The sequence below is a fragment of the Akebia trifoliata genome, chromosome 13 (assembly GCF_017979445.1).
Source record: "Akebia trifoliata isolate Shusen 1 chromosome 13, ASM1797944v1, whole genome shotgun sequence".
Taxonomy (NCBI): domain Eukaryota; kingdom Viridiplantae; phylum Streptophyta; class Magnoliopsida; order Ranunculales; family Lardizabalaceae; genus Akebia; species Akebia trifoliata.
In genome coordinates, this window is record NC_141387.1 from 31,239,740 (window position 1) to 31,258,301 (window position 18,562).

Consider the following 18,562-nt stretch of genomic DNA (forward strand, 5'->3'; position numbering starts at 1 on the left):
AAAACTAATCTGGTGTAGGATTTACCTTCACAGGGTCAATGACAGTGTAATTCAAGATATGTAAAACGATTTTTGTGACGGCAAAACAGACCTTAAGATTCTAACTCATTTAGCCTGTTAGGATTTTTGAAAAAGTAGACGATGGTGATTATTCAAAAGAAGATTCTAAGATTTTCTAAAAGAAGTTGAAGATGATTGGACTAAAAATAAGATTGAATTGGTTGAAAGATAATGGATTTTTTAGAGAAAAAAATCAAGAACCGTTGATTAATAGAGGTTAAAGATAATGGGATTTAAGTTATTTTATTAGTCTTTTACACTGGACTGAGGTCTAGGTATTGGTTATTCATCAGTTGGAAAAACAAAGGTGTATCTCAGTGTATTCCACTTTGTGAAAGAGAAAGCCTATACACCCTCCTCTTTTCCACTTTTAATTACCCCTCTTTTTAATGTATTCACCTTTATCCCCAATGTTTACATACTTTCGCATTTCACACGTCGAGATTAGTTTTGCCACAATTGCAGTAATGTCTTAATTATAGAGAGTTTATATTGCCACACCAACTTTTACTAAGAGCATCCCCAATATATGCCACGATTATTGGTTGGTGTGAGATGATTGGTGTGTCATTAGTAAAAGTTGGTGTGGCATTAGAAGCTCCACAACGTGAAAGCCCTAGTATTCAACGAACCATGCCGTCAATTTTTTTTTCGATGGGCTAAAACCATCAAATTAATGGAGGATTGGAGAAATTCGACAACTCTACGGCATTGAATTTAGGAAAATCAAAATTTTCAACGCTACTTAGCCATCAAAATCCGGTCTCTAAAATTCGTGGGCCTTGGCCTGTCAACTTTTCCAATTTTCACATGGTGTTCTCTAATTATATTGCCTTAAACACTATTTAGTGGCAAGAAATCTTCCCTTGTACTATTATCAACAACAACAAGCCTTGCCCAAAAGGTATGAACCTTATCTTGTTAATTCTTATTGAGATGGATCGTTTGGTCATATTTTCTTCATTGAGAGGTTTTTTGGCTTCCTTGATTAGTAGATTTGTGATTTACGTGAGAGATTAAGCATGTTTTCCATGAAGGTAGTTATAACAATGAAGACTACATCTTTCTTATGCTTCTTTACCTTTTAGATTAGCACAAAAAATGCTCATGTAGAACTTATGCAACTTCAAAATTTTCGATCTCCAACTCTATTTGCATACTAGCCGAGCAGGCATAAAGGCACCTTATTCACATATACACTCGATGGTTACAAGGCTAAAACCAGCCCTTGAGCCATAATCTGTTGCCCGAATCCAAATGAGCAGGCCCAACTCAAAAGCCTATTCGATCTATACAGCCAATAGTCCGATGGCAACTACACTCTAATCATGCACGAGGAGTCACAGCCACAGGTGCCTAAAATTTTTTGTTTGGTAACAAATTTTTGGTGTTTCCATTAGATAAACCTGTTTATAGTGAGATTACTAATTGGGGAGAAGAGTATTGTTGATACAAATTCACATTAATTATTTTTTTAAATTACAAAAAATACCTTATAATACATTAAATTATTTGAAAATTGCAAGATAATCTTTTAAATTAATCTAAAAACTACTCTCATTTAATATAAGTACTAATTTTTATTTTTATTTTGTAGGTCATCAAATTCACGCGGCCTAATGTGTTTATTCTCAATTGAAACCTGCCACATAGACACCGTTTCTACTAAATAGTAATGGGACACCATTCTGGATCGTGCCTCAAAATTGTCCTAGACAAACGGGAGCGGGACCACATCAAGTTAGTAAAAAGAAGATAAACAGCATCGTTTAAAATCTGAGGTTTTGTGATCATTTATTTTTTAAACAATGAATCATATAGAAAAATTATTATTATTTTTTAGTTAAATCAGACCTAAGCCATTAGCACAAGAGAGCTGTAGTATAGAGAGTTCCCATACACCTACTTCACACATGATCAAGTTTCCCATAGCCAACTCACTATAAGACAATATATTGCTAGTTTAGAGGATTTAGTTTTTAAAAGAGATGCTTCAACGACCACTAACATTGTAAAATAAGAAGATTTGATAACACCTTTTTATGTAATATTTTGTAATGTTTTTTTATTTTCTCAATATGAGTGTAATCATATTCATTATAAATAGTAACAGTTCTATTCACCTCCTCATGCATTGTGAGAAAGAAACACAACTTCTCAATTTCTACATGGTATCAAAACGAGTAACCAAATGGATGTAGGAGGCACGTTACACATGAGGGGGAGTGTGAACGATAGTCCCACATCACCTAGGTATCAAGACCTTGGGCAATCCTCATCTTACAAGCTAGTTTTATGACGATAAGTTAGACCCATGAGCATCCACAACCCAAAGTTGTTAAGTTTTTAAATAATTATCAGCATATCAAACTTAGTTCATGGAATAAATGCAACACCTTGTGTGATAGTTGTTGATCAATACCCAGAAACATATTTTTTTGGTACTTAATAAACATAAAAGTAATAGGATTTTCGGTTAATAACCCGAGAATTACCAAAATTGACGTATATATAAACATCATCACGTTTATATTTTCAAAAATATAGTTAAAATATAAATTTTAAGAAGTAATAAATGATGTTTGTTATTTTTTACAGAACTGTAATCGGAACGAGAAGGAATGATGCAAAAATATAGGTCAAAGAAATCAAAACATACAAAAATCATTACATTTTTCGATAGCAATATTGATGATATGGGCTTCTGTGCACGTTTATAAAATGAGCATAAATTTATGTTTCGGTGTCAAAATTGAGAAAATTCATATTTGTTTGAAACATAATAAAAAGATCTACAAGTTTGATGAAAAAATCAATATTAGAAAATGCCACAAAATATGAGATAATTGAGTCGCGGCATAGTTGGACTGAATTGAGTAAATAAGACTTGTGTAAACCAAGTTAAAATCTTTGGGCTATTGTATTAATATTGTAAAATGCCTTTTAGGCCTTTTAACTTATGTAATCTCGAGCCCCAAGTCCATTATTATGTCCAAGAGACCATTGATTAAGATTTACCTAAATTCTCCCAACATCATTCCATCCACCTTGCCAACTCAACCTATTTACCCACAATGTCTTTCACCTCACAGCCCATTCTTACCCATTGTCCCCCACCATTTCACATTTTCAAATCCTATAAATAACTCCTAAATCTAAGTCAAAAGATTACACCTTAAACACCTTAGTACCTCAATTTTGCCAAATCGTCTTTCTCCCATGTTTTATTTAAGTTTCATTTTTAGTTTTAGCTTCAGGTATGTTGTAAGAACAAGGAAGGGGATCATAGAGTTGTAATCAAAATTTGAAGATCAATCAAGAACTTACTTTCTCCTTTTTTCTCTCTTTTGTTTTGTTTTTTATTTTTTACGTTTAATTACAATGACCCCTGGCTAGACTCTTCCTGTCTAGTAATTACTTTTAATGCTTGCTTTATTTACTTTCTGTTTTTATTTTCCTGCACTTTAAATTCCTTGTTTGATAATCTAAAAAAAAATCAATTTGAAACATAATTACTTTTCTTGTGAAAATTAAAAAAATTGATTTGAATTTTGAACTTTAAATGGACTGTTTTAATCTTTAAAAAGCTTGTGAGTGCAATTTTATTCTTCTTTTAAGTTGAAAGTTGAGAAGGAAAGAAAAGAATATGGATAGAAGTAGGGGTGTCAACAGATAGCTATCTGATCGGATAGTGGTATATCTGAATCCGAATCCGAATCCGAAAATTTTTAGTGATATCCGAATTTGAATCCGAATCTGATCGGATATCAGTAACTAATATTCGAATTCATATCCGAATAAATTATCGGATATCCGATTCGAAAACTATCCGAAATTTATCCGAAACTTAGTTACTATTAAACAATTATCCGAAAATTATCTGAAACTTAAAATCGTATGTTGGAATATTCATTCTATTCTAGAAACGTTGAAACTTTCAGATCTTGAGTTCCATCAAATGAGCTGTTGATGGTATTAGTGGGAAGCTTTTGTCATTGTTGTTGGATACAATACCACCCAATCGAGTTGGTAACTAAGCATTTTGCATGGGCATCACAAGTTGTCAAGCGAGTATGCTCATTCCATTCACCTTCATATTCATGTCTTACACTGGTTCCTCAAAACAATCAGACAATATAAAATATACGTAAACCATATAGCAGAGAGAATAACACGGGTAAGGGATCTCTCATAGAGAAAACTTAAACGAATTTACCTGAATGGATTGACCTCAAATCCCACAATCCTTGCAGATTTTGATTGTGAATCCTTGTAATACTGGACAGTAAAGTGTAAATGATTATCTATGAAATGCTTTTCATCCTTGCTCTGCAAAAGAAATATAATAGAAATAAACTAAGTGAAGCATTTTGACCATAACCAAATTACTAGGTGTTGAAGATTGTAGTATTAAAAAATAATTGAGTATCGGTATCTACTCCAGTATAAAGCCCTTTGAGTCTGATGGGGAATCTGTATTGATACATGAAAACAGGTTCTTGTTGCGATCTTCGAATCGGAACCACCAGAGGAAGATTATCAAAGATCCTATAATATGTAACATAAATTCATTAAAAATATTGCACAATAAAATAACATTAAGATGCAATTATCATGGGGATTGGGTTTTACTACAATTTTGTTGCTAGATGGGATTGGGTCTGCAATATTTGCGTTCCTAGTGTGACCATGTATCTTTACTTGGCCTCCTCGACCAGTTCATCTATAAATTCCATTGCTGATCAAAAGAATCTACAAGATCCATCCACAAATCTATCATACCAAATCCATTAGTAATGGTTTCAATCCATATTCCCACTTACAACAAGTAGAACCATGAATTGGTAATGGATCATGAGCAATTTACCATATATAGAACATAGATGAATAATCTAGATCTTCTAAACAACTCAAAAGAATTATCTTAACCGCGACAATAGCATGATCAAGAATTGGAAGTAGATTGGGATGGCTAAACATTGATGAGACCCGGATCTCCTCCCTCACCAACTCTAACTGCTCATTATTTTGAATTAGAATTTTCTTTATTGCATAAGTGCCATCATCTGCAGCAAAATAAAAGGACTTTTCATATTAGATTCATTAATAGTTTTTTTCTCTCCCAATTCACTTAAATAAAAATTTTTTAAAACACCTATTTACCCATTTACTCAATGGGTACCCGATTCTTAATGGGTCCTTAAAATTACTACCCATAGCCCATCTGAAAATTAATAACGTCTCTCATAATGGACCCAAAATCGATTAATCGATTTTAGATACATCGGGTAATTGGGTACCAATTAATGCTGGAGTGACTTCAGTGGGCGACATCATAATGTGGTGGTGAGTGCATGTACATAAATTATTTTCTCGAGATATGCATAAAATGAATCTACGAACATGTACGCGTCACCACATCAAGATGTCACCTACGTGTCCCCTACTAAGGCACTCCAGCATTACTCTTGTGTACCATTGACACCTTCTCGTACATTTTCATGTCAAAAAGTGCAATATGAAGTTCTAAAGTCACTTCAACATTATTCAAATAGGTCAGGGGTCCATCTGAGGGTTGTTATTGCCGCACCAATTTTTACTAACACCACACCAATTATGTTTTAAAAAAATTGGGGATTTATGTAGGAATTGGTGTGGCCTTAGTAAAAGTTGGTGTGGCAATAATAGCTCTCTTAAAATAAGAGTGCTGATTTTTGAAGTGAACCTAACCGAGTGACTCAAAAACTCACCCTCGTGCATGGGCAAAGAACCATAGAGTTTTTCCCCTCGGGATACACAATTGAATTGACTGCCTGCCATTTGCAGTTGTGTATCCCAAGCGAAAGAATCTACGATTCTTTACGCATGACACGTCGATGAGTTTTTGAGTCACACTATCATGTTGAGTTCAAGGGTCATTAGTCTTATACGCATGACACGTAAGTGAGTTTTTGAGTCACGCTATCATGTTGAGTTCAAGAGTCATTAGTCTTAAAATAACTTGACTCGCATTCGAGTTGTTCACGAATGTATTTATTTCCTAATCCACGTAGAAATCAATCGTATGTACAGAAACAGGATTGGGATTTATTCCAAATCTAGGTTCCAGTATATTTTTTCAATTATTATTATTATTATTATTAATTGAATAATGTTGAATTTTAAGTAATTTTTTTTATAAAGGATTCTAATTTTAATAGGTTTTATTGATATGGTATTTTCTTTTAAGGGATTTGTTTCCATTAGTGTTTTAAAAACCTTTCGTATTAGAATTGTTTTCTTAGTGAAACATTAATAAAATTATTTTCCATTATTATTACTATTAATATTAATCAGAGAAGTTTATTTCCTTTCTAAGGGATCTTCTTCTCATCAGTGTTTTTTATTTTAGAAAAACCTTTCGTTTTACTATTGTTTTTATTTTTATTTTTATTTTAGTGAAAAGAATTTAATAATCATCATCCAAAAAGTAATGGAAGAACATCAACGATCAGACGAATCGGTTCAGTATTTTGCAGTCGCAGTGAAGGAGGGAGAGATTCCTGAAATTTACTTTTCCGGGAAGAAGAAGAAGGAGGAGGAGGAGTCTTCTACGAAGGGTGGTGCTAGTTTTTTGTTCGATACCAATGTTGGAGATGATGTAACTGAAACAACCAAACAACCCACCACCACCGTGAAAGATAGCTTCTTCAGTAATGTCAACAATAGCAGCATTGCTGCTGATTCCAATGATAAAGGAAGCGAGACCGAGGAGGACATGGACATGGACATGGGGGGGGATTCTAATAAGAACAAAAAGAGAGAGAAAAAGAAGAAGAAGAAGAAGAGGAATAGGAATAGTGGAAGAAGTGTAAAAGAAGAGGATGACCTGGACAAAATTTTGGCCGAGCTTGGTGAAGGTCCTCTTTCGCTTTCTAAACCTCATAAAGAGGAGAAGCTTCAAGTTCAACCTGAAGCCATTAGTGAGGTTAAGGTTGATGTTATGGAAGCTGAAGAAGAAACTGCAACTGGGGAGTCTGAGTCTGCAGCAGCAAAGAAGAAGAAAAAGAAGAAGGAAAAGGAAAAAGAGAAGAAAGCAGCATTAGCAGCGGCAGTGGAGGAGGTAAAGGAATCGAAAAAGAGTAGTAGAGTTTTTGACAAGAAGGTTCCCAAGCATGTGAGAGAAATCCAGGAGGCACTATTGAGGCGTAAAGAAGCTGAAGAGAGAAAGAAAAAAGAAGAAGAGGAGAGGCTGAGGAAGGAGGAAGACGAGCGTCGTCGACAAGAGGAGCTTGAGAGGCTAGCAGAGGAGGCAAAACTCAGGAAAAAGGAGAAGCTGCTCAGGAAAAAACGGGAAGGCAAGCTCTTAACAGCTAAGCAGAAGGAAAGAGCCCATCGCAGGGAGGCAACGAGGAATCAGATTCTAGCTACGTGGAGGAAGAATATACAGGAAAAGGAGGAAACCCAGCTGGATTCTATAGCCGAGGCAGTGGCATTGGAAGTCGAAAAGGTCCAAGAAGAAGAAGAAGAAGTCGAGTCAGCAGCAGGTGATGCTGCAGAGAAGCTGGAAATTGAGTATGGGGTTGAAGAGGATGGAATCAAAGAAGATGAAGAAGAAGAAGCATGGGATGAGAAGAGCTGGGATGATGATGTTGTTGTTGTCAAATTGAATGCTAAGAGTGTGTTTGATGAGGAAGAAGCTGGTTCTCTTCCTCTGCTTCTTGTGAAGAAAAAGTCCAAGCGAGTCATGGCTGAATCTTCTGGAAATGCAGAAACCAAGCCCACAGTTACTGCTGCTGCCAAGAAGGCTGTTGTTACTACTACATCTACAAAAACTCAACATGAGGCAGAAGTAGTTACTGAAAAGATCAGGAGAAAGGAGGATGTGGTGATGATGAAACAGGAAGAACAAACCATGGAAGCTCTCTCAAAACGGAGTGCTAACAACCTCCGTTCTCCAATTTGTTGCATCATGGGTCATGTTGATACTGGTAAAACCAAGCTGCTAGACTGCATCCGAGGCACTAATGTGCAAGAAGGCGAGGCTGGAGGCATTACACAGCAGATTGGGGCGACTTATTTTCCTGCCGAGAACATAAGGGAGAGAACCAAGGAGCTAAAGGCCGATGCCACTTTGCGTGTCCCTGGTCTTTTGGTCATTGATACTCCAGGACACGAATCATTCACGAATTTACGTTCTCGGGGTTCAAGCTTATGTGATATTGCAATTTTGGTTGTTGACATAATGCACGGATTGGAACCACAGACAATTGAATCGTTGAATCTTTTGAAAATGAGGAATACGGAGTTCATAGTTGCCTTGAATAAGGTGGGGCTCAGCTTGTTGATTGATAGCTTTAATTTTTTTTGTTTTTGATAAATAGTATTTCATTCAAAAACAGCACCAGGCCGGTCGAGGTGACCGGCCTAGCAAAACCTTACAAACAGGACGCTACTCACGAGGAATACATCGAAACCCATCCCAATTGAAAACAAAATCCTTGAAGAAAATCTCCCTAAACTTCTTAAAGATTTTGGACCAACAAAATATAAGACCCAAAATGGATAAAATCGTTAAACTGTAAGATAGCTTTAATATAGCTTTAAAGATATGGACCAACAAAAGATAGCTTTAATATAGCTTCTGGAAATTAAACTGTAAGATTTGTTATTTCTCCAGTCTAATCTTTCTGCTTCTTTTCTTTTTGGGTTTCAAAGGTTGACAGGCTATATGGTTGGAAGAGATGCCCCAATGCACCGATTGTGAAAGCTATGAAGCAACAGTCTAAAGACGTACAAATTGAGTTCAATATGAGGCTTACCCAGGTCACTACTACATTCCAGACATAATTTTGTAGTCTATGGTAGTAGCGGATATAGTTACCATTCTCTTTGTTTTTCTTTTTTCAGATTGTTACACAGTTCAAGGAGCAGGGTTTAAATACTGAATTGTATTACAAAAATAAAGAAATGGGGGAAACGTTCAGTATTGTGCCTACAAGTGCAATCAGGTACGTTGTCACGGACATGAAAATCAAGCCTCTTAATATATATATATATATATATATATATATTCAATAATTGTCAATTTCGAAGTAGAGGAAGCCACGTCTTTCTGGCAAACTTTGTAATTTTTTTTGTTTTTGCAGTGGTGAAGGCATTCCAGATCTGCTATTGTTATTGGTGCAGTGGACTCAAAAAACTATGTTGGAAAAGCTTATGTTTTGCAATGAAGTGCAAGTGAGCTTTCTTTAAGTTCATTTGTTTTCTTTCTATTCATTTATTTGTATTTTATGCATCAAAGTATGAAAATTAAGTTGTAATTTTTTGGATCGGGACTGTCCCCAGTGCACAGTATTGGAGGTTAAAGTTATTGAAGGCCTAGGGACAACGATTGATGTTGTATTGATTAATGGTGAGCTTCATGAAGGAGATCAAATAGTTGTTTGTGGCATGCAAGTAAGCCTTCTAATAATTGTCTTTATTCCATATATATATTGTCAGTGGCATTTGTTAAAGTTTCTTATATATATATTTCGATATCAGGGGCCTATTGTTACCACAATCCGTGCTATACTGACCCCTCACCCAATGAAGGAGCTTCGAGTTAAGGTGAGGAGTTTTTTAATTAGTTCTTACGTTTTGTGTTCCTTCAATTGTTTGTTGCAGTTTTTTTCTGTTCTAGCCTTTACATTTTATGTTTGTTCGTATACAATGTAGTTATGCAGGATCAATACCAGTCCTTGCATCTCATCATTATCTGATAGCAGATTTTGATCTCTTATTTTTTAATAGAATATTCTTTATACATCAGTTTGGTTGGTTTTATTGTTTAGGGACAAGTTAATTGAAATTATGGGTCGTATCTTTTTAACCTCGATATGTTGGAGCTATTCCATCAACAACTGAATTTGTAAAAAAAATTAGATATGTAGATGTTCCAACTTATTTACATGCATCAATCTTTATTAGGATACCGGAGGTATCTTAATCGTTACATTACATCTGAAACCAATATGATCTTTTTCAGATTAAAAAAGAAAAAGCACGGTAAAAGATGTTTCAAGAAATAAAACACATCCCCATATGATATATGCCTTAGTCGAAAGGCACTAAAAAGGCATGTGCATCCCCGAAGGCATAAGCTTTTTCAATGTTGTCTCTTTGAGTGAGTCATAAGTCTTTGAGTGCAAATGGGCTTTCCTTAGAGCCTCGAGCTGTTTTATGAGTCTCTTGTTTTATATTGACTTCCTTTTTAGTTGCATCAACTAACACCACATCGATTGCACAAAACATTTTATTGACTACCCAACTTTTATCCTCTATGAACCATGATATGATAAATATTATTGTTGTTGATATACTAACTTAGACTGAATGTGGTTGATGGGAGGGACTCTTGTAGGGAGAGAAATATAAAACTGGTGCTGGGCATATGAACTTTGATTCTTTTATGCAAAGAGGTTAAAGGCTGGATTGAAGGGTAGTAGATTGTATTGGACTGTGGGGTAGTGGGAACTAAGGGCTTATAGTGCTAGAACTCAGAATGGGCTGTGGCATCAATAAAATTCTTTCATTTCATTTATTGAACTTCGAGACATACATGTATTTATGGGGTTCAGGCTTATGAGGTGGCCCTTCTTTAACTTTTCCCCCTTAACAAGCCAACACTAACCTAAATTTCAAACTACCAATAAATTAGACTTGTTGGTCCCAGTGACTATTAATCTGGCAACTGCTACTCCCATTAGAAACTTCAAAATGGAAACCTCCGTTACTAATAAATTGTAGAAATTGACTGACTAAGCAATTCAAAAATGGATACGCATATCTAGTTTCAAATTTATGGAAACTTTGATGATCAAGTAGTTAGTCACGTACAGGATCATATACAAACCCCTTCTACAAAAAGGTCATGTAAACAGATCCAAAATCCAGAATTCTTAGCATGGACCAAAATTATCTTGTTTTCTTTGGCTGTAAATCCCAAGGTATGTGACCCTTTCTTCATCAGTTTTGTAAAAAAAAAAAAAAAAATTGTGGTCTAATTGGTACACATTGTTCATAGAACATTCTGGATACGCATCTCCTTTTAGCCATCTAATCCTAATTCTATCCCGCAAGATTCTCTTCAGTCTCTTTTTCTTTATGGATAAAATTGGTCTTTTACATGGAATAATTTATACTCATTTTATAGCCTCAGCAGAATTTTCATGAACTATTTGATTTGTCTGCTTGTATTAGCTTTTAAAATGATCGCAGACTGCTTATCAAAAAATAAATAAAGTGGTTGCAGGGTTGCAAAAAATATTTGCAAACACAACTTATCCCAAGCACAACATGATGATTGATAATTTTTTGTTGTTTCAATTTCCAGGGTTCTTATCTACATCATAAAGAACTCAAGGCCGCACAGGGTATCAAGATCGCTGCCCAGGTGAAGTTAGTTTCCAATATACTTTTAGAAATGCACCTATGGATATTTACATTAATATACATGTCCACTCACTTCTTCTTATTGATCTTGGTATTCTAAAAGACTTGTGGTGTTATATTTTTTGTTCTTCTTATTGAGCTTGGTCTTCTCAAAGACTAGTTGTGTTATATCTTTTGTTTGCAGGGCCTTGAACATGTTATTGCAAGCACTGGTCTATATGTGGTGGAGCCTAATGATGATTTGGAAGACATCAAGGAAGCAGCGATGCAAGACATGAGATCAGTAATGAGCAGGGTTGACAAGAGTGGGGAAGGTGTTTACGTGCAAGCATCCACACTTGGGTCGTTGGAAGCATTATTGGACTTCTTGAAGAGTCCAGCTGTCAACATACCTGTCAGTGGAATAAGCATAGGTCCTGTACACAAGAGAGATGTCATGAGGGCTAGTGTCATGCTCGAGAGAAAAAAGGAGGAATTCGCTATGATATTAGCATTTGATGTCAAAGTAACACCTGAGGCTCGCGAGCTTGCTGATGAGACCGGTGTCAAGATATTTATTGCCGATATCATTTATCACTTATTTGATCAGTTCAAGTCATATATTGACAATCTTAAGGAAGAGAAAAAGAAGGAAGAGACTGAAGAAGCAGTATTTCCATGTGTTCTCAAAGTTATACCAAATTACATTTTCAACAAGAAGGACCCAATTGTCGTGGGGGTTGACGTTCTCCAAGGCATCGTCAAGGTATCTCTCATTTCCTACTTTGGATATCTCTTTATTTGTTGTGTTCAACCACACTTGACCAAGTCTTGTTGTGCTAGCCAATAGAAGCAACAACAGTTCGTATTCTGATCACCCAGGCAAAATTCCCAATGCGCTCTAAGAGAATCTCTTTTTTTTTTTGCTAACCTCAATTAGGTGGACCCCTAAATCAGACAACGTTTTTTCCCACTAAAATGTGTGACATATGTTTGGGGCTTGATTAAATTCTTCCTCCCCAATTCTCTTAGATGTCAAGTTGGGAAACGTAATATTTTTCCAACTTCCCCAAAATTTACAAACTCCATTTACGCCTTTTAACCTTCCCTACCCAACACATAGCTGAATTAGGATTTTGGAACCCATTTTAATAGTCTTGTGATGAAAGTTATGAAGAGCCAAGTAGTTGATTGCCATTTTTTAGGGTAATACAACTTGGGAGTTGAGGTCTTCGACTTTTTTTTTTTTTTTTTTATGTATTCTGTTTTCTAGTGTCACCGCTGTCCAAGTCAAGAGATCAGTTGTTGGAGGACCTCTCATTTTATTATTATTATTATTATTAATATTGCTTGGCTTGTGTATACCATGCGTCTCACTATATATTTTGGTCGCATTGAGCAGGTGGGCACTCCAATTTGTATTCCTTCAAGGGATTTTATTGATATTGGGCGGATTGCATCCATTGAAGTTAATCACAAACAGGTTGATACTGCTAAGAAAGGGCAGAAGGTGGCCATAAAGGTAATAATGGGTAGTGCATTTTATCCTATAAGAAGACAAAGTATTTGTTAGCATAGAACCCAATTTGTGAGTTACGATACCCAATCTGTGTGTTTTTCAGATAGCAAGCAGCAATACTGAGGAGAAACAAAAGATGTATGGCAGGCATTTCGATATCGATGATGAACTTGTTAGCCACATCACAAGGAAGTCCATAGATATTCTGAAAACTAATTATCGGGTAATTTCTACTTGTCAATTTTCTCAAAGGTCAAATTAAAAGCCGTATCACGCTTTCATCCTCTGTTTGCTGGACCTATGTGTGCATTCACAAGTTCTAACTCTTGAATTAAAAAGGAAAAAACAATTAAGATTCAATCTCCACTTTTTTGGTGGTTGGTCTAATAATTTCCACTATGCTGCAGGATTTTCTGTCTATTGATGAATGGAGGCTGGTTGCAAAGCTGAAGAATCTCTTCAAGATACACTAGTGTGCTACATTACATAGTATTCCAATAAGTTTGATACTGCTTAGGGAAAAATATTGAATTCTCTATAATAAGAATGGAACACAAATGTAATTTTAGGCCTTCTCCAAATACCCATGTCTTACTTTTAGGATGTAGGCATTGAATTGATGCATCAAAGGCAAACAATATTTTTTATGCATTTCTCTGAATGTTGATACCACGCCTTGCATTCAAACCCCACTTGCACCTACTAATTATTAAATTGTAATCTGGTACTAGGCCGAAGGATTTTAATTTTAGATTATTGTTTTTATGTTACATTTCTCAATCTGACGCCAGTGTTATGGAGTGAACAGTAGAGGCTTAGATGTTTCAACCCCAAATTTTGAAAATAAATGACTCCATTGTTAGGGAGTGAACAGTAGAGGCTTAGATGTTTCAACCCCAAATTTTAAAAATAAATGACTCCATTGTTAGGGAGTGAACAGTAGAGGCTTAGGTTCACATAATTTGGTCTTGGACTTGGATACACCACTGATCCCACCAGGGTCAGATGAATATTATGTAAGGCAGTCAATTAAGCATGGTTGGGTAATTTTCACTTACCATCTAAGCTGAGTTATTTGGGTATGGGTATTTATCCGATTAAAAGTTCAGATAAATTTATCCGTAATTATTTTGTCCAATTTATTTTGGGTCAGATATGGATATGCATCATATCCAATCTGAATATCCACTTATCCAAATTTTAATACGCTAAATTCAGGCATATGTATAACTCAAAATTAAGGTTCTTCCATCATCTTCAAAATGAGGTTTATATATATATTACACTTCTTGAAGTTTGGGGATATCCTTTAAAAAATTGGGTAGGTAAAAATTGGATATGGATAATCGGATATAGAGTTGGATGATGATACATTTGTGTTCTTCATCCGACCCACACCCAACCCATTGCCAGCCCGACCATCAATGGGTCAGTTATGGGTTATGGGTTATAGCTTGATTCATGTTTAGGGTGAGGCTTGAATTTGTGAGATATATATACATTATAATTTATAATTTACATTATAATTTATAACTAGGTACTTTGCATGTGAAATTAATTTTATTATCTAAACATAAAAATATTTTTGACTTGTTTTTAAATGATGATATTTATTCCAACTCTTGAAGTGACATGTTTTTCTATCCAACTTGTTAGTATATTTAGTACTTCTTAAAACATATTTTCTTTTTATTCAAAATTATTTACTTGACAACAGAGTTATCTTTCTAATCATGGGTTATTAATAGTAATTTGACATTCTCATTAAAAATATTATTAAATTAATATATTGGTTGCATGCATTTGTGTTGCTAATTAAGCACCCAATCCTAAAAAATGCATGACTATGACCTATAATATTTAGCACGAGCAGTGGAAAAACAAAAAATGGTCTTATATTGTAATATTATAGTTGGAACTTATATAATCTAAAGGTTTAACTTTCTTGATAATTAGGCACTAGTATATTTTGTCTCAAAGTGACCTTATATTTTGTGCTCTTTCTCACTAAAGAATAATAGTGCTTTTTCTAAGTCTCCATCTTTTGGTGAATATATTTATTTTATATTTTTAAATTGATAAAATGCCCCCACAAAACTATAAAGTAGTGAATATCTTTGGCACTGCTTCTTGAGTTCTTTTCAACTGACAATTTGGAACCTCAACAGGAAGGAAAGAGGGCACGCAAATAAAAATATTTGTTTGAGTACAACATGTCATTAGATCAATATCAATAAAAGGAATTAATATTGGATTATTTATAGAATTTTATTAATTTTATTTTAAATAAAAAATAATAATAATAATTTGCAAAAATTGTAACTTTGAAAAACGATACTTTATTGAAGGAAAGGTAAATGATCTAGAATATAATAAGTTTCTAATTTTCCAATTCTTAATAGATTTTTCCTCTTCAAGATAATATCATTTAAAATAATACTTTTTAGTCCAACGTGTCTCAAACTTTTTTATTTGTAAACATTTATAAGCACACCCTCCACAATTGTGTGTATTTTCAAATTGATGGCATGACCCACAAAACTACAAAGTGGTGGATGAAATTAATATTTTAATTATTGATAGAATTTAAATAGTTTTATTTAAATAAATAGCGATATTAATAAATAGATGAAAATCGTAACCTTGCAGTACACTCATTTATTGAAGGAAGGAAAAGTATTTTATAATACGAGAAATTTTTTCTTTTTTCTTTTTGGAAATTCTTAAGAGTTCATTCTGGTATAGTGGGGATAAACTGTTAGAACCGATCAAATGAATAAAGAAAATTGAGTCAACTGATTCGGATTTAGATAAGAATATTAAGTTTAAAGCAGGTGGAGGTTGATTTTGAAAAGTAGGCAAAAGATTAGTTTTAACATTGGATGCGTAAAAACGGATATGAGGACTTTTTATTACTTAATAAGATCTTGAATAGCATGGCGAAGAGTAATATACCTATCAAGAACATGATTAGGCATTTGATGAAATTCACATAATTACCCATTATCCAAGTTTGGAGAGAAATGATTAGGTAAAAGCTCAGGTTGCAATGGTGTCAGTAATTCCCTTTCCATCAATTTTTGAAAGACAATACTAAGAGATTCCAAGATTGGAGAATTATTTTTTAGGTTTGGTTTGCAAGGACTGAGCGGATTGAAAAGCTAGTGCGAAAGAGATATTAGCCACTTGTAAGGAATTGGTACTGAATTTGAAATTTTTGGATTTTGACTCAGATAAGTTATTAAAGAAACCTAAAGAATATGCATCTTCAACTTGATTTTCAACCTCACAGAAGAACTGAAAAGTGGGAAAGTACTGAGGCATCAAGTATTTAGCATAATTTGAAGTGAAACTCCTAAAGATAATCTTGACTTATTCCTTCTCTCGAGGTCGGTCCGACAATTGAGCAGCTTTAGCTCTCCACCGAGCAATGAGCTCAGTGAAGGTTTTCCCGGGACTTCTGCTTGGTTGTTTCAAAATCTCTTCATGTGAGTTTAATATCTGTATTAAACAAATATCGACCAATAAACTTCTTCATCAATTCATGTCATGTTCTTACACGAGATGAGTCTAATACATAAGTCAATGTAATGCAGGTCCCATGAGAGTTTTTTGAAAAATTTGAGTCATTTGTTCATCGCTTGATCTTTGAGATTGCATGATGTCGACATATACTTTCAAGTGAATCATAGGGCATCCAATCCTATCAAACTTATCCATGTCTAGCATTGTGAATTTCTCTAGCAAACGGACAGTAAAGAATAACGTCATTACCTCTAATACAAAGGCAAGATCATCGAGATTCTTAATATTCTTCAAGGTAGTTTCAAACTGAATTATTCGATGGACTAAGATAAGGTCGAAGGTTAATTGATCGTCTTCTTGGTCTTCAACGAAATCAAACACAACATGAGGTTCTATAGCTTTATCTTTTTTATTTTAATTTTTTAGGCCTTCAATTTGTGTTTAAATAGAAATAATAAACTGTGTTTGAAAGACTTTCCAAATTTGACGTAGTAATGTTTCGTCCATAGTACTTGTTTCTTCTTGTGGTAAGGGTTGACTACTTGAATTTGACAATAGTACTCTGGTAAGACAATTTTTTTACGAACCCAAAGTACTACAATTAGTAGTTTAAAATGTCTAGGAACAATTATTACCTGATTGAAAGCAAACCAAGATTAACCATTGATTTTGAAAAATTAATGACTCTTAACCACGTGATTAAAAATTTGATATCAATTAGCCCAAGTACAGTGGTAAACATTGAGTCCAAATGTACTATAAATCTATAGTAACCACAAAGGTAAGAAAGGTTAGTCATGGGTCTACCCCTGGTTAAGGTTGAACCTTTGGTCAAACAAATTAGTTTAACCATAGAATCGAATCTTCTTGATATGAATTAGGTCGAATCTTTGAACCTAAAACCAATTTGTTCAACCGGTTTAGTATTGGTCAGTTAGATCCATTTGTCAATTGAGGCAACTGGTTTAATTGGTTCACGATAATCATTACTTTTTTACCAATTGAGTTTATTGGGTCGGACCGATATTGTGGGATTAATTTGAACGGTCTAGATTAGTCCGCCTACTTCCTGTCGATTGGATTAAAGAATTGCAACCCGGGAGTACCTACTATCAATTCAAGTCGTGGCCTAATAAGACCGCACCTAGATTCGAATTTCTAGGCTTATTATATGATTGAAGCTAGGAGGTCACTTCAACCTAAAATACCAATATACCTCCTAGTTTTACCTACTTAGATAGTACACAATGCTTCAGTTTGATATACCCAAAGTTACGGTACTAAAGTTATAGTGTTCACGTGCGTCTCCCGTGTCCCGAAAAACCAGGTCAACTTGGATCCAACTACGGGGTTAATACAGGTATCTCGTGATACAAACATGAAAATCCATGTTCGTGGGTGTGTGTAAAAGGACAAAGTGCACCCGGGGCATTTCGCAAATCAACCAACCATATAAGCCACATACATCCATCAATCAATCACAAGAAATAATCCATCAACCACATCTAAATACATACAAATGAAAGACATGACAAAATCTAGCCGAATTTAAGAATCTCTTTAAGTCAACTAGGTTGACTCGAGTGAAAAATCAACCTAGGGATGATTTTGGATCGGGTTAAGTTTGACCATAAATTCTCAAGTACAATCGTTACTGAAATCACCTCAACATTTTTTCGCTAAATGGTAAAAATGAATCTAACTGGTTAATTGGGGAATTTTCTGAGAATTGGTAGTTGCCACTTACTTTCGGTCTAATAATAAAAAATAACTCCAAAATGGATTCAGCTTTATCCATGGGTAAGGGGTTAGATTACGGATTTCGGAAAGTGTTAAGCACCGAACCCGCCCAATCGAAATGATCGATTTTTACTACGATCCAAAACTATCCTATAGTCAACAAGTAAATACTAGAGTCAAGCTAGGGTGCAATCATTATTAATTTATGCCGAATTTGTTAAATGGATCATATGGCTAAATTTTTTTCGAACGTTACATGATTCCTTGAATTTTGCAAAAAAAAAGAAAAAAAATGAAGAAGTCTTAATCATATCCATGTTCTGA

The 18,562-nt window shown here is 34.7% G+C and overlaps 1 protein-coding gene across 1 annotated transcript; it reads left to right on the forward strand.

Moving 5' to 3' along the window:
• The first annotated feature begins 6,532 nt into the window (after positions 1-6,532).
• Positions 6,533-13,638, forward strand: LOC147388302 (eukaryotic translation initiation factor 5B-like). The gene is made up of 11 exons (XM_086420314.1): positions 6,533-8,368; positions 8,758-8,865; positions 8,950-9,050; positions 9,189-9,279; positions 9,388-9,498; positions 9,586-9,651; positions 11,417-11,476; positions 11,660-12,220; positions 12,857-12,976; positions 13,077-13,196; positions 13,381-13,638. Exons 1-11 carry the CDS (start codon positions 6,533-6,535, stop codon positions 13,444-13,446), a joined length of 3,240 nt encoding a protein of 1,079 aa, XP_086276440.1. The 3' UTR covers positions 13,447-13,638.
• The last annotated feature ends 4,924 nt before the right edge of the window (positions 13,639-18,562 follow it).